This window comes from Dreissena polymorpha, chromosome 5 (genome assembly GCF_020536995.1).
Source record: "Dreissena polymorpha isolate Duluth1 chromosome 5, UMN_Dpol_1.0, whole genome shotgun sequence".
Classification (NCBI taxonomy): Eukaryota; Metazoa; Mollusca; class Bivalvia; order Myida; family Dreissenidae; genus Dreissena; species Dreissena polymorpha.
Genome location: NC_068359.1, coordinates 96,221,536 through 96,249,116, shown reverse-complemented (window position 1 = coordinate 96,249,116; position 27,581 = coordinate 96,221,536). Strand labels below are relative to the sequence as shown.

The window sequence follows — 27,581 nt, the reverse complement described above, 5'->3', positions numbered from 1 at the left end:
AAGTAAAATACGCACTAAAAAAATCAGTGTCCGAAATCGGCAATTTCCAAAAAAAATGTGTCAATATATTTTTGTGCTGTGAAAATAGCAAATCAATTTGGCGTTGTCAACTATCTGTTACCCCCGGTATATTGATCGGGATGTGTTATAGTGCTGTTGTTATGACAGTTGCATAATAAATATCTCTGTCTATTGTTTATATTACCATTGATTGTTACGGAAACACACAGGCCCCTTGCTGACATCCGGGTCAAGCAGTCATAATTACAAAAGAAAGAAGCAGATACGCTGTTTTTTGTTTTCACATTTAATTCAATTTGACAATATTCAGGACGATAATAATCATAATAATAATAAAGTAATAAGAAGACAAAATGGTTACTTCGGTTTTTATAGTTGTCCAGATGAATTACTTTTTCTTTTTTCGAGTTACAATCTTGATACTTTAATATAACTTAAAATACAATTAAACCGCTCGTGTTTTTCATGATCTAGTTAATTGAAATATGCTGCTGTCATTAAGGCTAGTTTGGGAGTAAAAAACAAATTATCATCTTTCAATTTAATGCGGCAATCGGCAGACAGGTGTAATAGACTCTATTAGCATCATTGAACTAATTACTTAATTACCACTCTTTACTTCAGATATGGTAAATATGCAGTTAAAAGATAAATAGTGGTCAGCTAAGAAATATTTATTTATGGGTATTGTCAGTTGTTTTGTTCATTTGCTAATCTCTTTATACAACTTAGCGTCCAGTTGCTATTTTGTAGGCAGACGACGATATTAACTGTGTATTCAAAGTATACAGTGTCTGCGCATGGATGACCCAATATTATCCGATAGCTCCTCCTGTTCTAACGTTTCATTAGACAACGTCATTTCATGTGTAAGTGAGCTCAATGTTGATTGGCCAGCTACCATGCGCACTTCAATAACAATAAGGTCAAGCGATGTCTCATAATCGGGTACAGACCGGGTTTCGTTTACTGTTCGAATTGCGAACACTTTCATTAAAACAAAGAGACAAATATAAACAAGGGACAAAATTGTCACAAAACCAGGTTTTCATTGTGAAAAAAAATCTGATAAAGGGAGAAAACTCAAACTGAACTTTTGAAATGAACAAACAAAATTAACCCCCTTTGTAAGTTTGTTTAAAAAAAAAATCTATTTTTAGTCGTGGCGACCTTGACATTGGAGATATTGACAAATTCTTTCGTGCGACACACCGTCCCATGATGGTGAACAAATGTCCCAAATGATTTTAAAATCTCACAATGAATGACATAGTTATGGCCAGGACAAGCTCATTTATGGCCATTTTTGACCTTTGAACTCAAAGTGTGACCTTGACCTTGGAGATATCGACGTAATTAATTCGCGCGACACACCGTCCAATGATGGTGAACAAATGTGCCAAATGATTTTAAAATCTGACAATGAACGACATAGTTATGGCCCGGACAAGCTTGTTCCGCCAGCCCGCCCGCATTCGCCAATCTAATAACCAGTTTTTTCCTTCGGAAAACCAGGTTAAAAACAAGGGACAAAATTGTCACAAAACCAGGTTTTCATTGTGAAAAAAAAATCTGATAAAGGGAGAAAACTCAAACTGAACTTTTGAAATGACCAAAAAAAATTAACCCCCTTTGTAAGTTTTTTTTTTTTTTAAATCTATTTTTAGTCGTGGCGACCTTGACATTGGAGATATTGACGTGATTCTTTCGTGGGACACACCGTCCCATGATGGTGAACAAATGTGCCAAATGATTTTAAAATCTCACAATGAATGACATAGTTATGGCCAGGACAAGCTCATTTATGGCCATTTTTGACCTTTGAACTCAAAGTGTGACCTTGACCTTGGAGATATCGACGTAATTATTTCGCGCGACACACCGTCCAATGATGGTGAACAAATGTGCCAAATGATTTTAAAATCTGACGATGAACGACATAGTTATGGCTCGGACAAGCTCATTTATGGCCATTTTTGACCTTTGAACTCAAAGTGTGACCTTGACCTTGGAGATATCGACGTAATTATTTCGCGCGACACACCGTCCAATGATGGTGAACAAATGTGCCAAATGATTTTAAAATCTGACAATGAACGACATAGTTATGGCCCGGACAAGCTTATTCCGCCAGCCCGCCAGCCAGCCAGCCCGCCCGCCCGCATTCGCCAATCTAATAACCAGTTTTTTCCTTCGGAAAACCTGGTTAACCAGTCCGATATAAATGGCGGATGTTTTCAATAAAATTTTACTAGATTTTCGAATTTTAATAAATAAGATTTTTATTGAGCCAAATTCTCAATATTTTCGCAAATGACTCAAATGGCGAACGACAGCGCGAGCCCTGTTGCACCCCTTTGATGTAATGGTGTAGTTCAAAATGGCTGCCGCGAAGCGCATATCAGCGATTAAGTTGAAAATTTGCACAGGAAAAATTTTGTTCTGCTCTAAACTCGTATATTATATGCACCCCCTACTTGAAGAAAAAATCGGCAGGTAAAAAAGTGCGTATTATATGCGTAGAATTACGGTAGTAAGCCAAGTTAATGAACACAAATGTCATTGTCTCATCTCAAAAGAATAATTGCTTTAGCAGTTAACTGTAAAAGCCACATTTTTAGCCACTGATGCAATCAAATTGTTTAATATCGGGGCGAGAATGTCTTTTTCCTGGGTTTACAGATTGAATGTCAGGATGGTAAAACGACCGTTTGTAGCCGTTGTAGGACAACAAAGTGTGTTTTATTAACTGCTTTCGGTTTAGCCGGCCCTCCTTGCGCGCAGACATATTTTTTTGACAGGTTTACAAGTAACCAACAAGATGTGTTTGTGAAACACTATGTCCCCGTATATGACGTTTGACCTTGAAGGATGACCTTGACCCTTCACCACTCAAAATGTGCAGCTCCATGAGATACACATTCATGTCAAATATAAAATTGCTAGCTTCAATATTGCAAAAGTGACATTACATGAGCAATTTTGACCCATATATTTGACCTTGAAGGATGACCTTGACCTTTCACCACTCAAAATGTGCAGCTCCATGAGATACACATGCATGCCAAATATCAAGTTGCTATCTTCAATATTGCAAAAGTACTCATATAATGAGCGATTTCGGCCACATATATTTGACCTCTGACCTTGAAGGATGACCTTGACCTTTCACCACTCAAAATGTGCAGCTCCATGAGATACACATGCATGCCAAATATCAAGTTGCTATCTTGAATATTGAAATATTGCAAAAGTGTACATTAAATGAGCGATTTTGACCCATATATTTGACCTTTGACCTTAAAGGATGACCTTGACCTTTCACCACTCAAAATGTGTAGCTCCATGAGATACATATGCATGCCAAATATCAAGTTGCTATCTTCAATATTGCAAAATTTATTGCAAATGTTAAAGTTGGTGCAAACCAACCAATAGACCAACCAACCAACAGACCAACAGACAGGGCAAAAACAATATGTCCCCCACTACTATAGTGGGGGACATAAAAATCACGGGACAGAATAGACAATAATACGGAACCCAGCCTACAACTTTTCGGTAATTTAAATAAACGAAAAGGCGCTGTTAGGTTAGAGACTGTCACCAACAAATCACGCTGCGCTGACGCGGACGTATCGGTACGGCCAATTTTTTTTGTAAATGCGTAAAAGGGATATTCAAGTCTTAATTGTACGTCCAGTTTATAAAAATAAATGCGTAAACTTTCATGAAAAAGCCGTATGTACGGCCCTTATCTGGAGCTCTGGCGGAATGTACAAATGTACAATGTTTTGTCACATATCATTATTGTGTAGTTTGTTCATTGCTGGGATTTGAATTAAATGTGAAATTAAAATGCACTACATTTGATGTTTGTCCTTTGTTGTTCGATGTGGTTTGAAAATATTGCAATTAAAGGTAACACAATGAAAATTATGTGTAATACGTATAGTTTTGTGTACGCTTTAATGCTTAGGTATAAATATATTAATTGTTTACACAAACAGTTTAATTGGTGATAATTATATAATCATCAAAGAAAGTATCCCGAATCAAACATGTTCATATATCTTTTTTGCGCTTTGTGTATTTGTAATAGTTCATTATATATACTTCAGGATATCACCATGGGTTGAACTCACGAGCTGGACACCGCAGTCTGAGATTCTATAGATTAGTTCCTGTGCTGCTCAGTGAGTGCAAGCAGGCACAACGGCACGCAGCCCTGATCGCATCCGGCAGCAATGACGGCACAAACAGAGGCCGCCGGTACAGACACCTCTCGCTGATCAGCGAGTTGTTTGAGCAATACTCGTCACAGGGCTTTTTTTCCTTCTTTGGGACCCGCCAAAAATCGACCCTTTCCCCTCGGATTGTTTTTCCTCTCAGCAGGTAAATTTTTCCCCATACTTAATTTTTTTTCCCCCAATTTTTTTTTTTAATACATAAGTTAACCTGATCCAGTGTAGAAAATATAACATATTGCATAATTAAATTATCTGTTGCCTTGAATTTGTTTTAAAAACAGCAAATATGTTAAATTGATTATTTAAGACTTTCCTTATTTTCCCCAAAATCCGGCATTTCGTGTGATTTTTTCCCCCAAATCCGGCATTTCGGCGATTTTTTTCTCCTCAAAAAAGGCCAGGCCCTTTCCCCAAAATCAGATAAAAACCCCTGCGTCAGGTGAGTTTCATGACCACCCACTACCTGCGAGCTTGCGCAAAACTCTATGGACCGCCAGACATGGAGTAATGTACGCTGCATCGCTAACACCCAGTAGGCAAACCCACTACCTGCGTGCTTTCAGGAAACTATGGACTTTTCTTCATGTTGCTTGCTTCTAACAATAAAGATGCTTTCATTGTCGTTTATTTCTGCAGGCTTGGCGAAATTGCCGGTCCGCCGGTCCTAGTTGCAATAATGTAACTCTGCTCTCCGTTAACACTACGTTTCGAGTTACAAGTCGAGACGATAGAAGCAATGGAGCAAAATCAAAATCTATAAAATAACATTTTCTCCGGCAATTAGAGTAAGGATCACCCAAGAAAACAATTTGTATTCATTCCCAGACGAAAAAAATAAACAGTTAACGAGATAAAACATACTTTTATCGAAAATTAGATTTCCCAATAAAAACTCGATCAAATTTCGGCCATGACAGTTACCGCGTGATCTCGCGAGATTTGAAAAAGAAATGTAGGAGGAGCTATGCCATATAAGGTAATCCTACTACGATTTTACATAACAAAGAAAAAGCCCGCGATGGTACCCCGCCTTTTTTGCATGTACCAGAGTAATCACTTTAAACGCCGGAACAGAGCTTTTTACAAGATGGCCGACGTTTGAGAAAATATTTATTGAAAATGGATTTAGATCTAACAAAATGTTGCAATTGCGGGAAGGAATTTTCAAAACAGAAGAAATCTTACGGTCGGAGAAGTTTGGGAGCAAGTGCAAAACTTAAAAAGATCGACAAGACGTTAAAAGACATAATCGAAGAAGAATTTACTGTGACAATAACACCCGATTCAAAAAATCAACGCTTCCTCTGTGAATCATGTTCGTGGATGCTTGTGTCCATGGCCAAATCTTCAGTTGCGAAGCAGGAAGCACTGGAACGATTAAAAGGAGCGACAGGGGGTACCACCTATCTCGCCAAGAAATTACGGAGTCCGGTACTTACTCCAAGGAAGATAAAAAGACTAAGAACTGCTTCTCCACAAAAGGTAAACTCACTTTGATTGTACTGTATGTGTAGGGCATTTATGAAACGTTTAACCCCATTTCTCATATAGATAGCTCATTCTGCCAGAGAATATAAAGCATTTTAAGAAGATTTTGCTGATAGATTTTGTCAAATTGTTTTCAATGCAATGTATTTGGAGAAGAATTATTCAAATCTAGTTAAAGATAATTGTGATGATTTGAGACAGTATCAGGTCATTTCCCCCTTGAACTGTTGCCCTATGTAGCCCTGAGACGTTCACCCTTCTTTTATTTATAATAATGGATTGGACATGTATTTTAGATGTATGTGATAGTTGGTACCCAAATGGATTAATTATCACTTATCTGTTTTATTAGCTTGGCTGTTATCGGAGGAAACCCGAGATGTTGTCATAGCCAGCTCGTCGTCCACATAATGCTAAAATCTTAATAATTTGTCACACATTTGAACATTGCCTTTAAAATCAAAGTTCTTCCACCTACAACTGTGTTACTTGATATGTATCTGCACCTTCATTTCTTCTACATGCCATGCCCATTTAGGGTCACTAGGCCAAAGGTTAAGGTCACTTTGACCTGCACCCACAGCAAAGCATTCGCACACAATATGTGTTGCTGTTGTTTAAATTGCAATGATAACTGATGTGACAAACTTGCAGGATAACTTGTTTCGTGAATCATTCATTTGATAGATGTACAGAAATAATGAATTCATAATCAGTTATCCAACCAATGTTGATTAGAATATGTTTGACTAGTTGATAGGCTATTTGAAAGCACTCAAAAAAAAAAAAAAAAATTAATTTGAAGATGACAAATAAATTTGTAATGGAAAATTCTCCTTTTATCACAATGATTTCTTTCCTACCCAACCAATTTCTTAATTTTCCATTACAAATTAAAAAAAGAATAGAAATTGGTTGGGTAGGGTAGAAATCATTGTGATAAAAGGAGAAAGTGCTCATATTGACAATAACCCAAGTTCTGTTGAATTCAAGAGCACTTGGGTTAGTGTTGCACTGACGTATTGAATTATGTTAGAATGGTTTTTCTGGTTTTTGTTACATTTTTTTTAACTCTTTTTTTCTAGCAGACACATTTTTGTGTGTTGCAGCACATGACCTTTAAAACCAATTGACGAAAGAAGAAATTGATATTGATGAGGATATTTTCTGTATTACACTACGAAGCTTAATGTTGTATTGAAACAGCAGATCCTAATTGCTATCTGAAAGTTAATAGAATAGAAATACAGTATTTCAAAGTTGAATCAATAAATTGTATAAGGGATTAAATAATTAAATCAAGTATAATTGACGTAATTGGTTTGATCCAGATAAACAATGTGCAGTTATGATAATTAGCTCATTTTAAGTAATTCATTTTTATTTTACATTCAAACATTTTTCAGGACTCTTCTGCAGACATTTACAGACAGCTTTTCGTGAAACTTGTTAAGACTCTATTTGTATTTTGTAGCCAACAACTTCATCTACTGACCCAGCAAGCCACACTGTTCAACCAACACAAACTTTTTCAACAAAAACCAAACCCAAATCAGTACCGGTAAGTAATGCTTATCTTTATACAATAGATTAAACTTTGTTGCTTTCTACAGGCAAAGCTCCAGATAAAATTTTTGTCAAATTCTTATTTACTCCCTGTTTTAAAAATTAATTCTTATTTTACCCCCTATTTATAAAATTAATTCTTAACAATATATTACCAAATAATTTTGAGTGCTTTAGATTCGCAGTCATTTACGCAAGAGCTTATAAGTCCATCAATTATTGACAAAACCATGCTTTGTGTATTTGAATCTAATTGAAAAAATGCATGCAGCGAGGACTTTTGACACTGAAATGGCTTTTTTGCCTTCCACGCTTCAATACAACGCTTCAGTCGGCCATTTAGATTTTTTCTGTAAAACGGTCACTCACACTTCGGCTTTATATAGGTCAAAGTGGCCTTCTGGTCGTCGTTAAAGTCATATCAAAAACTATATTTAACATTTAATTTTAATGGCATTTTGAATAGGTATACAGTATATTACTTTTGTATAAAAATTACGATAAGTGTAATTAAAAAGGTACAATAAACAGTATTGACTCGCCTGCAAATCTAGGAGAAAAGAATCGAGACCGTTTGGCCTTTCGACCGTTCTTAAGAGTGGCTCTTCCTCACAGCAAACGCTTGAGTGACGTTGATTTAAAGTTGAAGCTTTAATTGAGTGCCTAGACGAACCAGAGCCGGGATGAAATGTTTACCATGCATAATTTGCTACTGGAAGTTTTACGCACGTTTGAAGATTTCGATTTTGTGTTTTATTTTTTCAATGCGTAACTTTACGCAAAGATTTTAGATCTAAATCGTTATTTACGAAATTTAATTCGTTTTTACGCCTTTACGCATGTTATCTGGAGCACTGTCTACAGGGCTTTTTTATGTCATTTTGGGAATATGACCCATACCCCTGGGAATGGGAATTTTAAGTGTAATTTTGGACAAAATTGGGAAGAAAGGGTTTACTTAAATGTTGATGATTTTAAGTTTAAATGAGGGTATATTCAATAATTCTTACTGATTGTAAACATACTGTACTGCTATATTAACCCATTTATGCCTAATAATGATTTAGTACATACAGAAAATAACTATTAATTTTAGCAATTCTATTCTATTATTTACACTGTTAACTTCTACTTCGATTGTAGGACATAAGCCCCCCAGGACAATACCCCCCCAATGAAAAAATGAACATTTGGACAATTGCCCCCCAGTAGAAATGACAGGTAGGATATAAGCCCCCCAGTGCTCATTTTGCATCTGGACATTTGCCCCCCAGTGCTTATTTTAGAAGAGGACATTTGCCCCCCAGTGCTAATATCATATGTTGTTTCCATTAAACTAGTATATCTCTGTCTTTGGATTCATTATTATTTCATATCTCACAAATATATAATCATAGAAACTTGGATCATTATAATTTGAAATAAAAAAGGTCCGGAAACTCACTTGAATTTCCTAATCTTAGGTAAAACAAACATCTTAAAGAATTGTTCTTTAATTAATCAATCAAAAGGATTATCAGCTTGTTAAAGGTGTGACATGTGGCTTTGATCATATACTTGTTAATGAAAATTAATAGCTTCTTTATTATATCAATCAAAAGGATTATCAATAATAATTATCATAACTTAGTACAAATAATGATAATTAAAGTGAACACATATAAAAACATTTAAAGGCAATTATTTTTGTAGTTACATTGTTTGAGTGACAATTAACTAAAACTTAGTATATAACGAAACTATCACATTTCAAATGATACATTTCATCATGGAAATTATTAAGAGTAATAAAGGGTCTGAGAAATTACTGAAGGATGGGTACTCTTACACCAAAAAGAAGTCTCGTAAAGAATCAATACATTGGGAATGTTCCAAGCGCAGAAGCGCTTCATGTAAAGGAACCTTGACAACTAATCTTGATGTAAGTATAATATTAAAATGCTATTTGTTATCTTTGCTATCATAACTTTTAAAATAGCGATTTGCAAAATTAATTCCAGACAGTATTGCATAACTTCACAAATTTAATTATTTGAAGTAAAGGTAAATGTAGTATTTGTAAGCTTTACCAACATTCAAAATATCAATTAATTTACATAATTAATTCCAAACAGATATACAAAACGTCACAAAATAATTATATATATAATAAATTAAATGTTTCATTTCTATTATCATTAGTTACAATATTAAATTATTGTTTTTATATATTCAGGTTACTATGGTCACATCATCCACAACACACAGTAACGATGCTGACCACTTAGCCATAGAAGTTATGAAAGTCAGAGAAGAGATCAAATCCAGTGTCGCCTTATTTATCCCTTCCATTATTTAAGCCTTTCAGTGGTGGTTATTGGATAAATGGATTATCATCTCAAAGGTTTTGAGTAATCAGGTGGTGATAATTGGACATGATTATCTGCTCAATCGAGTAATGTCATTGAAAATTAGGCACTAGGGGGCAAATGTCCACTTCTAAAATAAGCACTGGGGGGCAAATGTCCAGATGCAAAATAAGCACTGGGGGGCTTATATCCTACCTGTCATTTCTACTGGGGGGCAATTGTCCAAATGTTCATTTTTTCATTGGGGGGGTTTTGTCCTGGGGGGCTTATGTCTGGATCCCTTCTACTTCATGTGGATGCAAATTAATAATTACTTTTTTTCTGCAAAAAGGTGCAATTCATTTTGTGTTTGTTTTGGATGGTTTGGATGGGCTTAACTGGGTGATAAAGATATTACACAATTATATAACTTATATAATTATTAGTCTGTATACAAACATATCCATTAATTATTAATAATTAGAAACTATTTGTTACATTTTAACCAACTACATCATGTGGAAAGTTTGAAATCCTAATAATACTTTCTTATTTTTACATTAATGAAAGTCAATTTAATGGTCTTGGTCTTTATGGACAATACTGGGTATAACTTGGTATCTGTGTTTTATCTGATTTACATTTCATGAACTCACTTACATTATTTTTCTAAAAATATGATATGATATGTAACAGAATGGTTTTTATGAAGGTAAAGGGAAATGGGTAGACTTATGATGGATTATACATGTAATCTATCTTTTTGTTATCATTCAAATAATTTTGTTGATCTCATGTTGCATTAAGACTTGTGCCCCAATTTAGTGTTTTAAATTATTGACACAGTTTTATGTCATCATTTATGACACTCACACAGTTTGTTCAACTAACAATAACACTGGGCCGCTTAGATAAACATTGGGCCTATTAGGGCCAGACAAAGGCCCTCTAACTGTTTATTAGGGGCCATAAAAGGTACACAGATAAGTGCCAATTAGGGCCCTCCCATTAACTGTGAAAACATGCTTTGATTGCTACAGTAAGTGACAGATTCCTGTTAATTGTGTTTCAATTTAAAAAAAAAATTCTTCAATGATCACTCATTATCAATTCTGAATTTAAAGTTTAATGACTGTTATTGTAATTCTTTTGTAATCTGCACAAACATGAAACCTAGAGATTCTATTTGGGGATTTTTCTTTACAATAGAGGCTAGCAGAGAATTAGGGATGATAAAAAACAATTACAACTGCATGTTTAATGAATACAAAATAGTATTGCCCAGTATTGCCCCACTTTCAGAGTATTGCCCGGGGCGGGAAAAAACGGGTTTTCCCGGGGGCGGGTTTTTCGTGCCAACCCTGAAGAAAAATTATAAAAATAGGAAAAAAAACCCCAGAAGTCCCATTAATAGAAAATTGACTCATCTAACTGTTAAGGTCAGAAGATAACACTAGGCATAAATGGGTTAATCTAGGGCTAATAATTAGAAGTAAACCTGTTGTTATTTCAATACTTTTTTTTTCTAACCATCAATTGGGAATTTTAATCTTCAATTTGGTAAAAAAAAAGATACTTTTTGCCATAGGGAATATAAACCAAATAATGGCTTTAAAATTGGCCCAAAAAAGGCCTGATCTATACTTGCCCAGAGGTTATAAAACATTGATCATGCTAAAGTCAAACCAACCCCAAGCATTTCTGCTTTTGATTGGTTTCAACTTTACACCTACCGTATTTTACCATGTATAGCGCGCTCCCATGTATAACGCGCATGTGATTTTTTAAAGCCAAAATGGAGAAAAAAAATAATTCAAGATCAAAAACCTGAAAATTGGGCCGAAAATGGCCGCCATTCTTATATTGCGCAATCATTTAATCTAATATTTTTCATCGACATAAATATTTCCCCATTAAGAGATGCTCCCGATTTAATCCAGTTTGACCCGGTATTTCGCGCCGTCACTGCGTCTAGTTGATCGGTATTTATAGTGAGACAAACAATACACCCGAACGCTCAATTCCATACAGTTGGTGTTATCGGCGTAAAGCCATTAGCCAAATATCATTTGTTTGTCTCTATTGAAAGAAACTAAAATGAGTCTATATCTCTATTGTTGGTTTGTAACCTACGTAGTATACTCGCAAGGTAGCATATTAATGCAGAGATCGGAAAATCATTGATAAATGTATCTGTCGTTTCAATGCTTAGGGCCGAGAAATTTCGGCAAATCGGAACTCAACTAACGTATAACACTTGCTCAATTAACCGTTTAACTCCACCTCCGTTCTCTGCAAAAGGTTCGAAGGCGGAGCTTTGCACGTGCTATTATTTAATTGGACGATTGCCATTGAGGAACAAACACATGATTAGTTCGGCATGTTGATTGCTAGACAAAGGAAGCCAATTTTGTCGGCGAGAAACTTGTCGCTTTATTGCTTCAGACAGGAAGCGGCTTTCCTTTGATGACGTCAAACTGTCAATTCACATAGAGTGCAAATTTTCGGAATTGCTAACAGTAAAATTTGGATTAAATTATCAAAATAAAGCAAAAGCGAAGTTGAGAAATATGATTGAAATAATTAGCGTCAGTTCAAATAAGACGTTTTGCGTTGTAAATCAACGAGTTTTCATGACAACAAAATCTTAAACAAACAATACCGCGACGACGCGGGGATTGATATACCTCGATTTTTTTTAATGAACAATCAATGAAGAAGTGTGAAAACACCAACAATGACATTTTTTCATCTTTTAATTTTTGTCAAAACTGTTACTACCCCGTTCATGTCTACCCTTTCCCGCTTTTTGTTGTTTCGACAACGGCCCCTTCAGTCTATAACATTATAGGGTGTAGTTTTCTACAATAAAAAAAATGGCGGCAATTGTGAAGATTTACGATTACGAAATGGATTTTTTGCAATTTAGCAACCAGGAAAGCGTTGTGTCAATGTATTACGCGCACTGAATTTTTATTTTGAAATTTGAAGGTAAAAAACTGCGCGCTATGCATGGTAAAATACGGTACTTATTTTGTTAAAAAAAGTCTGTGTTCAGTCTGTCTATCACAAACCACATTGAATGGAGACAAAAAAGACCCAAGAATGTCTGAGTTTGTTTTGCATTGAGTATGCTCAAAGTTTTAATTAACTTGGGGCATTGTCTCACAGCATCCAATTGTTGTGATCTAACAACTAAGTGATTGAAAACAATGTTTGTACATACATTTATTATATTTTTAGCAGACATGCTCAGTAATTTGAGATTTATTAATTATGATTAAAAAATGGATTGGGACAAAAGCTATCAGCATATCAAGTCCCTCTCCTAGTAAATAATTGTATCTTGTAGAGGAGTTATAAAGGGTTATTGCCGTCATGCAGTGTTAGTTTTAGAGAGCATCCAGAGTCATATAATTATAAACTTGGAATCATTGCAATTTTAACCCATTGCATGCTGGGAAATTTGTCGTCTGCTAAAATGTCTTCTGCTGAATTTCTAAAATTAGCATTTTCTTCGATTTTTTTCAAAGAATACTATCAGAAAAGCAAACAGTTTGGATCCTGATGAGACGCCACGTTCTGTGGCGTCTCATCTGGATCCAAACTGTTTGCAAAGGCCTTTAAAATTCAGCTCCAGCGCTTTAAGGGTTAAAATATTTCATTTTCACCCTTTTGGACTCATCGATTTATAAATGAAGGGGAAAAGGGACCTATTGCTTGGAAAATGTAAATGAAACACTGCAGGATGATAAATAGGGTTGATAAATAGTTACCATATTACACAGTTAGAATATTTGTTATGACAGACTTATCATATATAGAAATCCATTAAAATTAAATTTAATAAATTGCATACAGGGTAGCAAAGTTATGTCATGTACTATTTCCTTGATAGATATATATGAAGCTAGAAACTTCTAACTCTTTCATGCATTTAGGTGACTTTTTGCTTCCTTGTAACTGACACAATTTGAAATTAATAGTTTCAAAGTGAGAAATTCCTCATTTTGTAAGTATTTTTTGAAGGAGTTTATGTGATATGAAATGCAGATTAAAACAAATTTCCTTATTTTTGCCAATTGACCTTTAAACTGTAAGTATAATTCCTGGCTTTTACGAGTTTGTTCCGGAAGACTCTGATCTAACAAGAAAAATATAATTTGAGCACTTTTTTTTTTATCACAATGCTTTCTACACTACCTATATGTACTACAAAGCTTTAAATTATTTTGCAAACTTAATTGTCGCCTGCATACTTTTTATGCCCCCAGATCGAATGATCAGGGGTATATTGTTTTCATGGAGCTGCACATTTTGAGTGGTGAAATGTCAAAGTCATTCTTCAAGGTCAAACAACAAATTGAAGGTCAAATACCTACTGGGGCCAAAGTGTTTCACAAAGACATCTTGTTGTATTTGTAAATGTGAAATATTTGTGGTTTGCTTAATGGTAAACAGGCTAGGACTGAAAGGGCTAAAACCTTGTGTGGAAAATGTAATCTTTTCAGATTAAGCAATTTTTAGCTCCACGTGCCAAAGGCCAGCGGGGCTTATGTCATGGTCATGTGTCTGTCATGTGTGCGTCCGTGCATGCATTAACTTTTCCTTCAAACATCTTGTTCTCCTAAACTACTGGTCAAATTCTGATGAAATTTCTCAGGAATGTTCCTTGGGTGAACCTCTTTCAAATTTCTTCAAATTATGCCCCTGGGGTTAAATAGGACCCTGTCCCGGGGGTCACAAAATTGAAAATTTGCTTATATAAGGCCTATTTTGTGAAAACTTTAAAAATGTTATTGTCAATAACCATTGAGCCTAGGGCTATCAAATTTGGTATGTGGTGACAACTTATAGTTCTCTACCCAATTTCTTAAAATTGTGCCCCAGGGATCAAATTTGACCCTGCCCCAGGGATCACAAAATTGAACATGCTTATATTTGGCCTATTATGTGAAAACTTTAAAAATCATCTTATCCATAACCAATGGGCCTAGGGCTACCAAAATTAGTATGTAGTGACATCTAATAGTCCTCTTCCAAATTTGTTATATCACTGGGGTCAAATTTGACCCTGCCCCTAGGGTCACAAAATTGAACATTGGCTTATATAAGGCCTATTTTGTTGAAACTTTTATTTTTTTTGTCCATAACCATTGGGCCTTGTGCTATTATATTTGGTATATAGTGACAACTTATAGTCCTGTAACACATTTCTTCAAATTATACCCCAGGGATCAAATTTGACCCTGTCCCAGGGGTCACAAAATTGAACATGCTTATATAAGGCCTATTATGTGAAAACATCTTCTTGTCCATAAACATTGGGCCTAGAGCTACAAAATTTGGTATGCAGTAACATCTTTCAGACCTCTACCAAGTTTGTTCAAATTATGCTCTTTGGGTAAAATTTGACCCCTAACCGGGGGTCACAAAACTGAACATTATATACCCATATATCTTGCTTATTTTGTGAAAACTTTAAACTATCTTGTTCATTACTCTAGGACCTAGGGCTACCACACTTTGTATGTAATTAGATATAGTAGTCGTCTACAAAGTTTTTGAAAATAATGCCCCTGGGTTTAATTTGACCCAGCCCAGGGGGTCACAATAGTGAACATGTGCTTAAATAGGGCCTACATTTTAGTATTTGGACATGCCGAGTATATTTGTTTCAGCCTTATTTTCAGTAGTGGAGCGATACAGGGCCATCATTGCCCTCATGTTATTTGATTACACTGTTTCAATATACAGTTCCTGTTAGGGAAATTAATACATTTGTTTTAGATCCAAACACTTCATTTTAGATGCTTTTCGTCTAAGTCATCAAACCAAAGGTCAATGTTCTTTTTTTCCCCTAGTTGACCCGAATCGAAGCAGATGTCCAAAAGGCCCTTGGCTACATTCGCCGTCGTCAGTACAGCAGTGGGCTTTCTGCATTGATGGCAGCACGTGTAGGATTTAAGAATGCCGTGAACAGCATGATCCAACAAACTGTGCGAAAGGAAGTATCCAGACTATGTCAAAATGCACAATCAATATTCAAGGGAGGTAAATCCTTGGAGGAGATGAAAAACTTTTCCTGGGAAACAAGGTACCAGGAAGGGGTGAAAGAATGCCCAATGCTGACGAACGTGTTAATTGGTGCAACTACAACAAAAAACAGTAGTAATTATCTTGGACTGGCATCAAATCCATCTACATCTGCCAAACCAACCATAGGGACCCTCCTGGCAATCATACTGTATCAAAGGAAGCCACGTATAATGTATGATCTCCAGGAACTGAATTCAATACAGATGTGGCTTGCAGGCTGCAAGAGAGAGGTAAGAACCAAGCTTGCTTTTTAAATATTTGCTTTAATCCATACTCCAATGTGAATTTTGTAATTGATAAGAATTGAAAATATCAGCATACAACAATTATAAAGTTCTCATACTGTAATTGAACTTGCCATTATGACCAAATGAGAATGTGCTCGTTTTGAGCTACTTAATTATGTGCCACAATGGTTTCTTCAGTTGTCAGTTATAGATGTATATACACACAAATATATTGAAGCTTCAATTTTTTTTTCTCTATACACTAAACATTCATCTGCAGAATGCTTTTTAAACAATTGGTTCTATAGACTAAAATGCCCTTTTATATCACCTTTGGCTAAGGCCAAATTTTACCTATTAACTAACAATAATATGTCTTTACGAGTTTGTTGCATATCACTTTTGAAATTAGTGTTATGAAAAGAGAAATTGCTCAAAATCTCAATTTTCCATCATGATCTCTACCCTTACAAAGCAATTTCTTCATATTCTTTTACAGTTTTAACTGTTGTCTGCATTTTGATATTTTGTCACTAGATATGTTTATGCCCCGGAATGAAATGATTGGGGGTTTATTGTTTTTGGCCTGTCTGTCATTGTATGTGTGTCCCAAAACTTTAACCTTGGTTAAAGTTTGCTCATAACTTTTGCAATATTGAAGATAGCAACTTTATATTTGGCATGCATGTGTATCTCACGGAGCTTCACATTTTGAGTGATGAAAGATCCAGGTCATCCTTCAAGGTCAAATTGAAGGTCAAAGCAGAAAGGGGGGCATACAGCTTTCATACATGCATCTTGTTCTCCTTACAAGCACTCTTATTACATTTCAATTATTTATAATTAGTATTTATATTATGCAGAATGCACATGCTGAGATAGTTATATATGCGTCTCCCCACCCAATTGGGAGACATTGTCTTGCTTGTTTGCATCAAACTGTAACATTGGCCCTAATGCAGATAGCAACTTCATATTTGGCATCCATGTATCTGTTCGGATTTTGATGGGTGACAGATCAAGGTCATCTTTCAGATATAGGTCAAATTGAAGTTCAAAGAAGTAAAGAGGATACAGCGTTTTCACAAATAAATCTTGGCTGTTTAAGCCTTTTCATTCCCTCAAATGTAACGTTGGGAGTATATGGTTTCAGACCTTCATTCTGATTTAAAATGTGTAAAAATGATCTCTATGACCATTTATTAGATTTCATCGATATTTGGCAAAAATTATATTTGGGAAGAACACCTTCAGATTCTTTGATGAGTTTGATCCGATAGGAAATATTGCAACTAAGGACAGGGCTTGTTCTCATTTTATTGTAAATACTGCAACTTTTTAAAAATCTTCTTTAAATAGTGCAACTTTTAATAAAAGCTGCGCCATGAGCGCATGATACGCCCGTCGTTCGCCAATGAAGTAGTAAGGTAATAAATAACCCTTTGAATCATTTTTTTACTTCAGTTTATTTGTATTTGAATACATGGTTTATTTTATAAGTACATGAGCATGGAAATCACGAAATTTTGACGAACAAAGTCCCATAACTCTGGAACGACAATTCAGAATTCCGTCAAAAACGAAAGGGGATCAGGGTTTATCAATATTAAGATTGTGTTGAAATTTGAAAAAAATCCATCGAAGGATATTTGAGCTACAGTAGGACATTCAATGAAATCACGAAATTTTGACGAACAAAGTCCCATAACTCTGGAACGACAATTCAGAATTCCGTCAAAAACGAAAGGGGATCAGGGTTTATCAATATTAAGATTGTGTTAAAATTTGAAGAAAATCTGTCAAAGGATATTTGACGTAGCGTACGACATTAACAGACGGACGGACGGACGGACGGACGGACGGACGGACAGACGGACGCGGGGTATACCATAATACGTCCCGTCATAGACGGGCGTATAAAAAATCCATCGGGGGATATTTGAGCTACGGTAGGATACATGAACAACAATAACATTTAAGGTCACAGTGACCTTGACCTTAGAATGAATGACCTTGAAATGACCAGTGGTCATCTAAGTGTGCTTGCAAACCTTCATGTCAAGTTTGAAGACTCTATGTCCAAGCATACCAAAGTTATAACAATTTTAACATTTTAACATTTAAGGTCACAGTGACCTTGTGTGACCTTGACCTTAGAATGAATGACCTTGAAATGACCAGTGGTCATCTAAGTGTGCTTGCAAACCTTCATGTCAAGTTTGAAGACTCTATGTCCAAGCATACCAAAGTTATAACAATTTTAACATTTTAACATTTAAGGTCACAGTGACCTTGACCTTCAAATGAATGACATTGAAATGACCAGTGGTCATCTTCTAGTACTGGCCAATCTTTATTTCAAGTTTGAAGACTCTAGGTACAAGCATACCAAAGTTATAACATGAAATAAGAACTTTAACATTTTTACATTCAAGGTCACAGTGACCTTGACCTTCAAATGAATGACCTTGAAATGTCCAGTGGTTACTTACTAGTTCTGGCCAACCTTCATGTCAAGTTTCAAGACTCTAGGTCCAAGCATACCAAAGTTATAACAACTTTAACATTTTTATATAGCTACAGTAGGACATTCAATGAAATCACGAAATTTTGACGAACAAAGTCCCATAACTCTGGAACGACAATTCAGAATTCCGTCAAAAACGAAAGGGGATCAGGGTTTATCAATATTAAGATTGTGTTAAAATTTGAAGAAAATCTGTCAAAGGATATTTGACGTAGCGTACGACATTAACAGACATACGGACGGACAGACGGACGGACGGACAGACGGACGCGGGGTATACCATAATACGTCCCGTCATAGACGGGCGTATAAAAATCATCTCTAAAACCATTGGATTGCTTAAGGTTGATTAAGGGCCTCTTGTTTATAATGTAGAATTGTAAAGAGAATGCCACTTATTAAAAAGTTGGGCCTAAGAGTAGTTTCAGTATTAACCCATTACCAAACAGTAACAGGATTTTACGGGTTTGTTGCAGACGACGCTATAAATCATTATGATATAAGGCCAAAGTGCTCAAGATGGGCAATTTCCCCCTTTATCACAATAATTTCTACCCTACAAAATCAATTTCACCACAATCCATTTCAATCTTATTTGTCGCCTGCAACCTCTTTCAATTTGGGACATTCCAAAATGTGTCCTTTAGTAATGTGTCAAGTTATATTATAGTAATAATTATTATTTACAGATGTTCAGCAGATTCGAGCATCTAGGTCTGGCAACTGGAATTAAGGGAACCAGGCATTCACTAGACAGGGTGCGGAAAGAGTATGACTGTGCAGTTTTTGAGTGGAAGAGAACAGTTACAGATTATCTGTTGCTTCCATCAGAAACATCTGCTTCTGACACCATCCCATATGCAACAGGAGGGGACGATTCAGATTCGTTACCATCCATAGAATCCATTCTTGATCAACTAAAATGCATGTGTCTACTCAGCTGTCACCACAACCATCTGACTCGCCACAAGAATCTGACCACGGTAGTATTATATATAGACAATCTTGATGTTTAACAGCAGATCAGATATTAATTGAATGCTTAATTGTAGATACATGTATAACTTTGAACAACAATGGTAATAAAAATAGAAGTCAAGTTTTTTCAGTTGAGCCATTAAGGCCCATTCTTGCACTATTGTTATATAATATTCTATAAATCACTGTGACAAATTGAGTATTGGCTCTTTATGAGCAATATCTCGCTTTGTCACTGCTGTTTTGGAAATCAAAAGCTGTATTTATATGTTAAAGATAGTTCATATTGAGTAACAGTTTTAAATTACGTGTTTGACAAAGGGTTGATATATTAAGCTTAACTGGCAAAACCTCTCAAGTGTTCAATAAAAATCTTTATTCATTTACTTCAATTAACACTTTACCAAACGGCAAAGTTTGTTACATATTGTACTGTCCCAAATTAAAAGGAGCTTAAGGCAATTGATATTGTAATAGAATGTCAAGATATTGTTTTGGTTGGGTTGTATCCATTGTGGGATAAGATGCTCAAGTTGAACAACCTTTCATTTCACACAATTTCTAGAGTCACCTTTTCCAAAATCTTAAAATCTCTTTATTGTCAGGTAATGGGTTAAGCCAACATGCCAAGTCATGACATAAGATCTTGCTAGTAATATGTGTAAATACTCTGTTGCAATATTTGATTGTTAACTTGTTAAGAAAATTAGAAAGTCTCTTCATTTTATACGCCCGAGGGGTCTTATTATGTTATGAGGTGTTTGTCCATCCAGCGTCTGTCTATGTGTAACCCCAGAGAAACTTGCCATTGACTATCAATTTTATATATTGACTATCAATTTTCGGGCGTATATTGTTCCGCTCTGCGGTGCTCTTGTTAGTCTTTATATTTGGCATTATATGTATGTATTCCTATCAATGGTGACAATCATATTCAAATTGTAATCATAATAGCAAATCTCGTGACTGTTTCTCGTCAATTCGGATTTGTGCAGTACCTGTCTGCATTTTACTTCCATACTGTCTGATAAAATACCTAGATAAAGCTTCCTGAAACAGACATGTACACGTTTCCATGACTATTTAGCTTCATAATTTGATCCAGAACTAGACTGATTATATGCAGCTTCTCTTGGAAATGCACATACTATAATCACTTAACTTGATCTTTATTTACATTCAACAGACAACAGAAGTTCTCTGTCACAACAACAAGAAACAGATGAAAGCACAACAAAAACGAGCAAAATTGAACATGAAGGTAATGAAATTTCATAACAATTAAATCATTTTTTTAACCCCCTTATTTGTAAGAAGTGCTAAAGCCATCAGGCACCAGCAACAGTGTGTGTGTGTGGGGGGGGGGATTATTTTTGTTTTTGCTCTGTCTGTTTTTCCCCTTGGCTTGCCTTTAACTTTTACATTGGCTATACATTTTGAGCCATTGCAGATAGCAATTTCATATTTGGCATGCACATGTATCTCATAAAGATGTAAATGTTGAGGTGGGACAGGTCAGTGTCATCCTTCAAGGTCAAATCGAAGTTTGCGTCCAACTTTTACATTTACCATAATTTTTAGCCATTGCAGATAGCAACTTCATATGCAAATGACAGGTCAAGATTGAACAGAAGGTCAAAGTGGTAAATGGACATAGAGGTTTCACAATCACATCTTGGTTCATTTATGGATTTCAATTAGTTCTTATTGATGTTGTAAGTTAAATATTGTTTTGTAATTTAACCAAAATAATCATTCAACAAAGTCATAACTTGTGCTGTTGAGGTGTGTTTTTATGATTCAGACCATTTACAAAACATTTGTGTGAAGTCTTTAGTGATTTGTCCCTGTAACAATTTGCAGCAGATAACTCAACATTTGACAAGCTATATTAAATTACACAAAGCATTTTAGATGTGCTGTTCTTATAAATCTTTTGATCTTGTTGTGAATGACAAAAGTGGAAATTGCCAATTATGAGCAATTGTTTTCTTCATCTGCAGGCACCCAAGAGGTAAATAATAACTCAAGTGGTAAAAAATGTGCATTTACATATTTTAGGTAGATTTGGATTTTCATTGTGCTTTGACAATGTCAACCAAAAAACCACAGTTAGACACCAGACACGAGATAAAAGAAACAAGATATTTAACATGGTCCAAGCGTATGCAGCGCGTGACAGGATACCAACAACACATTTATCAGATGCCTGGCCAACACCACAGGACATTCTCAAAATTCCCCTTGAAAGGTATCTCCCTTCGGAAATGGACGAGGTTGATCTCCGGTTTGAAATGACGATTGTTGTGATCAGGGTACTATGCGACCATATCCCGGCTTTTAAGCGCTTGTCAGAGGACATCAACTGGCACATGCAACACAGATACTCGAAAGAGTCATCTTCGAAAAGCAATCTTGTAAGTATTTTTTATCCTTGGTTTTAACTTTTAATTTTATGCCATCCACCATTTCCCAATTTATATAGCACTCATGAGTTACAAGTCACTTGCAAAGAAAGCAACAAGTGCATACCACTGCAGAATAAATACAGGAAAACATGATGTTTGGAAAATGCACGTGGGAAGTAAATGAAATACTTTTGCCCTGAAAATGATGGTAGAAATAGATCAAACCCAAAGGTTAACAAGTTTTCAACTGAAAATTCTAATTTAATGTAAAAATTTCTAGATATTTAACAAAAGGAAAATGTGAATTAATTTAAATTGAGTGGAATAAAATTGAATGATTATTCCTAATGTTTGGTAGCTGTTTTTTATGTGCCTGAATAGTTTTATTATAGTATGGCGTTCATCTGTCTGCCTGTCCATCTGTTAGCAACTTCTGTGTTTGCTGGATCTTCTTTGCTATTCAATATATTTAATTGCAAAACCCAAACATAGAACATTCTATTAAAAACATACACGAATGATAACCATGATATGAAGTTGTGTACAAGCGCATATATTTGACCCCTTCTGATGTTCTCTTGTTATTATATGGTGTACATGTAGTTGCCTAAAATGTCAGCCTAAAAGTGCTTGTTAGGTCTGCAAATCTGTTTTCAATTATAGAGAAGACCTTTTAGAAACAGAATATCATGACATTGTGTAAATGTCTCCCTTCAGTCTGTGCAAACTACACAGACTGATCCGTGACAACACTGTATGCAGATATTTTGTTTCATTATTTGTTTGTGATATGTTTTAAGTAGAATGAATACTCATTTCAGGTGCCTCTTGGTGTACTTGACAAAGATGAAAGTCAGGTGTCTGATACCATAGACATCATGGATGAATACCATAAATATGTTCCTGTGACACCAAATGGAGATCCGATGACAGTTATCCTGCATGCAGATGGACTAAGTGTCGAAAGGGGAAATAATGCACAGTGTGCGCGTATCAACGCAAATTCTCAGTGGCAACAGTTGCAGGGATTGACCATGAATATTCAAGAATGGCACAAAAGATGTCTCTTACTTCAAGTAAGCATACAGCCCTACTTGTGATTAAAAATGTTCATTGTTCAGCACCATTCATCCTTTTGAGCAGAGCTCAAGACTTGGTAGCATTCAATACAGGGGTGTCAGGTTCTATCCCTCGTCGGCCAATATTCTTTCCTGTGATATTGAAGTCAATGATTGTTATGGAAAACTTTCATGCATTCAAAGCTTAACAGAGTTCAAAGTTTCAAAGCTAAACAGAATTCAAAGTTAAGTGTGTGCAGTCAAAATTGTTGACATGATTGATTAAAGGGATCTTTTCACGCTTTGGTAAATTGACAAAATTGAAAAAAGTTGTTTCAGAGTCGCAATTTTTCGTTTTAATTATGATATTTGTGAGGAAACAGTAATACTGAACATTAACCATGCTCTTATATAGCCATTATATGCATCTTTTGACGATTTTAAAACCTAAAAATTATAAAGCGTTGCAACGCGAAACGATTGAATAATTTGGAGAGTTCTGTTTTTGTCGTTAAATTTTGTGAAACTACGAAGATTGCTTATATAAGGTATAAAATACGTCAAGACTGTGTACTCGGCGGAATAGCTCAGTAGGCTAAAGCGTTTTTACTTCAGGACTCTGGCAGGACTCCAGGGGTCACTGGTTCGAAACCTGCCCCGGGCAATGTTCTTTTCCTTTTTTTTATATTTTTTTCTTGATTTTTTACTGGAGCTTTTACGATCCAATGTTTACATTTATCAATATAAAGCATTTAATGAATAAGTTAAAAAAATGCCAAAATCTGTGAAAAGGCCCCTTTAAAGGTTTTAGCTCACCTGAGCACAAAGGGCTCATTATGGACTCAATGCTATGTCATGGTATGGGTCGAAAATGCTATCCAGAACAAATTCAAATTACTGTAGGCTAAAAATTAGGTCACTTGACTCATATATTAATTGAAGGAAAATAAAGTCTGCTTTTAGAGACTACATTTTCAGTCAAATCATCAAATTGATGAGAATGTTTGTCTTGATGAATTATCTGACAAGTTTAAAAATGGACCACCTTTGGTCAAAAAGCAGGTTTATCTGTTTGTTCAATTGAAAGCTTTGAGAAGAGAACTATGTAAAGAACACAAGTTTTTTTAAACCATTAACATTTTAATAGAATGTGAACACATTAATTTCTCTTATACTACTTTGGTTTTGTGAGATTGTGGCATACTGTTGACAAAATATATTTGATTTTTTAGCTCCGCTGGCCAAAGGCGAGGAGGGCTTATGTAATGGTCCATTGTGATTGTGTGCATGCATCTGCTCACTTTTTCTTAAACATCTTCTAAAGTTCTGGGCCTATTCTAGCCAAACTTCACCCTAATGTTCCTTGCATGGTCCTATTTAAGTTCCTTAAAATAATTAAATTATATCAAGAACTCTGATTGCCATGACAAAAGCTGATTTTTTAAGGTAATCTTTAAAAATCTTCAGCTTCAAAACTGGTCATCAGATATAAAAAAAATCTAATTGACAAGCATTAATGTCATCTTGAGCAAACACATTTTGTAGTATGAAGTTAGCCGGAAGAGATCATAAGGCATAATAAATCATAATGTGTAACTTTTGACCTATGCTTGAGCTTGATCCTAGAGACCTGGTTCCCATATGTGACGATGTTTTGACATTTATATTTTAAATTGTAGGATATTTATGATGAGCTCTATTCCGGATCCAGTGGAAGAGAAAAGGGGACACTCTATCAGCTCAAAAACTACTTCAACCACAGGGGTGTTACCACAAACATCAAGGAGTCATTCAACCACAGCGAAGAATTCCTGGACTTCTGCACCAATGGTTATTTGGTTTTGGCAGCCATGCATTTCATGTCTACATCAGATATTGAAGAAAAACCACAGGATTTCCCATCAAAGACAGAAGAAGAGGTCCATTTCCTCAACAAAATAGCTGGGAAAATTGTTGACATGGTTTTCTTGTCCAGCCAGCCAACAGTAAAGAAAATTGTCTTCTCAAATGGGGAAGACAGTGATGAATGTCCTTCAGAGTACTGTGTATGCCGGACAGAAAAACCAGGCCTTACAATGGTTTTTTGTGACAATAAGGCCTGTCCGAATGGTATTTGGTTTCACCTTGAATGTCTGGACATGGAAGAGACAGATGTACCAGAAGGGAAATGGTGGTGTACCGACGAGTGTAGGAACTCTAAACCAAGTTCAAAAAAAAGAAGAAAAACCGTGGCTGGTAGTTTACAGGACAACAAAAGGAACTACGCAATAAAAGTCCTGTGGCATGGATTGAATCAAAAAATTAAAAGAGATGCTATTCGCGAAAATGATGGGAGCAGAATCATCCGCCACTGGAAATTCGACTTGTTAGGCTTCTACGAGAATCATCACCCGAAATACTTCTTGGTTTGCCATCAACTTCTTTCTGCTTTTAATGGAGCAGTTTCACCACGCCTACAGCAGACACTAATTTGGAACAGAACGGTGAATCCAAATGGAGGACTGGGGAAGAATATGGAAATGGACTTACAAATGGAGCATTACAACAAGCAATATAAAGGTATATATGATGCCTTTCGTCTGAAGTATATGTGATCTTTTGAGAATCGTATTTGCAAATCAGATTTTTCTGTTCTGGGAAAAGTATTTAAGTTGTTAAAAATGTCGGCAATTTCAGAATTTTCCTAGCAATAGCAGACTGGGCCAGATTGATACTGAATCTAAAGTATTCTCTTTGAAGTACTACATTTCTTCATAGACTAAATACTTACACATAACAGGCCTAGGAACAAAATGTTCAACCAGTAAATCATTCTTGACCTTTACCTAGCTAGATGACTTTCATGATCAAACAATAAACATTTCTTGATCTATATTTCTTGGTTAACAAGCAACACTGATAGAAGTTTGATGCAGACATCAAGTTCTCTTTAAAAAAAAATCGCTGAAAAAATGATTTGACCAGCATAAAGGGTGTACATAAGTGGCAGTTTTCTAATCAGTATCCTGTCATTCTTTACTAAATCCTATGTTATTGGTACTGTTTTGTTGTTGTTGTCAAAACAATTATAATGAGTACCCACAACATCAGGTTTAAATCATAAACATGAAAGTAAGCCATGGAAATACTCTCCTTAGCTAGAGCATGGTGGCATATTCCATTATTGATTAATTTAATATGTATTTTAGAGAGTGTCAAAGATGCAGCTGGCCAATTGACACAAGATACAATTGCCAGACACAGCCAAATGGTAGGTATTGGAAAATTGATACGACAAGTATATGAAAAGCAGGTCTCTGGAGGTCGCAAAAGTGGTGTCCAATCCAAGAGTGATATACACAGGGACAGTGACATCAAAGAGTTTGTAGTGATGATGAAAGATGAGAAGGTCTTTTCAACTCTTCCTGGAAGAAATCACCCAAGTTTCCCAGATATAACATTAAACTTGTACCCCAAAACACAACCAAAACCTTTCAAAGCCAGATTGGTGAGATTGCGCAAAGAAATGTCAATGAAAAGGGACATAACTCTTCAAATGCAAAGGAACTAAATAAACTGTGAACAATCTGGTCTGGCATTGCATTTATTGGAATTAAACACTAAATAAGTTATGTGAAGTGGAAGTTATATAACCCTTTACCAAACAATTACGAGATTTAATGGTTTTCTTGTAGAAATCATTTTGTGATAAGGAGAAATAGCTCAAGATGAGCAATTTCTTCTTGTCCCAAAATATTGTTACCCTACCAAAGAAGTATTTTCATATTATGTTGCACTTAATATGTCCTATGCAACCTCTTTCACGTTGGGACAGTCCAAAAAGTGTTGTTTTGTAAAGAGTTTAGGGAATTTAGAAATGCTCAGAAAAAGAATTAGAATCTAGTATAGAAAGCAATTCATTGAAAGCATTCCTTGAATATGGATTATGGAAGCATGTTAAATTTGTTGATTGGCAAAGTGACATACTCTTTACCAAAAATCAAATTTTGGACAATCACCAATTGAAGAAGGTTGCAGACTACAATTATTAAAATTCAAGTTGATATCATAAGAAGAAATTGCTTAGGAAGGGTATATATCATGGCTGGCTATGTAGAAATTGCTCTACTTGAGCAATTTTTCCTGTTCCGAAAATAAATATAGAGTGGTAAATTCTCTTTGGTCATGGAGGTATGAAATATGACGTATTTCATTGATTGAAGTTAAAACCACCTGTCAAAAAAAATAGTTTTGCTTATCATGAGCAAATTCAACGTTTGGCAAATGTTTTCAGAGGTGACAGATGTCGCTTAATTATATAATATTTTTGATTAAGAAACATTGAAAACAAACAAATGATTTATCATAAATGAATGCAAGAACAGAAAGTTATAGAATTGAGAAATTTGTTATTCAAACAGTGCTTATAGAATTAATCGATAGTGCTTTCATCCTCCTGTTTTACCTCTGGGGATTATAGCAAAATAATAGATAGTATGCCCTTGTTCTTTTAACACCTTCAGCAGGGACTTGTGACAAGTATGTTTCTTGATATAACATCTCTTGAGGAAGACTTAAAAGACCAAAGCAATATCAAATATTTTATCAGCACTGTGTGAACAACATTTTTTTTTAAATAAATGAAAGGAGAGA

The 27,581-nt window shown here is 35.4% G+C and overlaps 3 protein-coding genes across 20 annotated transcripts in view; 2 read left to right on the top strand and 1 right to left on the bottom strand.

Moving 5' to 3' along the window:
- The window catches only part of LOC127881542 (uncharacterized), a 533,182-nt gene that overhangs the window by 492,285 nt on the left and 13,316 nt on the right, over nt 1-27,581 (bottom strand). The gene's annotated exons all lie outside the window — the stretch shown is intronic.
- LOC127881231 (uncharacterized) lies at nt 5,334-19,419 on the top strand (the record flags this gene model as incomplete). Its single annotated transcript, XM_052428964.1, has 4 exons — nt 5,334-5,753; nt 7,234-7,320; nt 15,517-15,981; nt 19,195-19,419. Coding segments are annotated over exons 1-4 (1,140 nt in total), but the record flags the coding sequence as incomplete, so codon positions are not given.
- Nucleotides 19,410-27,240, top strand: LOC127881547 (uncharacterized). Its single transcript, XM_052429522.1, has 6 exons — nt 19,410-19,488; nt 20,670-20,744; nt 21,545-21,900; nt 22,713-22,967; nt 24,629-25,508; nt 26,138-27,240. The coding sequence occupies exons 1-6, from the start codon at nt 19,428-19,430 to the stop codon at nt 26,497-26,499; spliced, it is 1,989 nt and encodes a 662-aa protein (XP_052285482.1). The 5' UTR covers nt 19,410-19,427; the 3' UTR covers nt 26,500-27,240.

Excerpts from the sequence above, each read along its gene's own strand:
- LOC127881547 (XM_052429522.1), top strand. The coding sequence starts at position 19,428 with ATGCATGTGTCTACTCAGCTGTCACCACAACCATCTGACTCGCCACAA. Across the intron at positions 22,968-24,628 it reads AAAGATGTCTCTTACTTCAA|GATATTTATGATGAGCTCTA; the intron begins GTAAGCATACAG and ends TTTAAATTGTAG. Across the intron at positions 25,509-26,137 it reads TTACAACAAGCAATATAAAG|AGAGTGTCAAAGATGCAGCT; the intron begins GTATATATGATG and ends TATGTATTTTAG.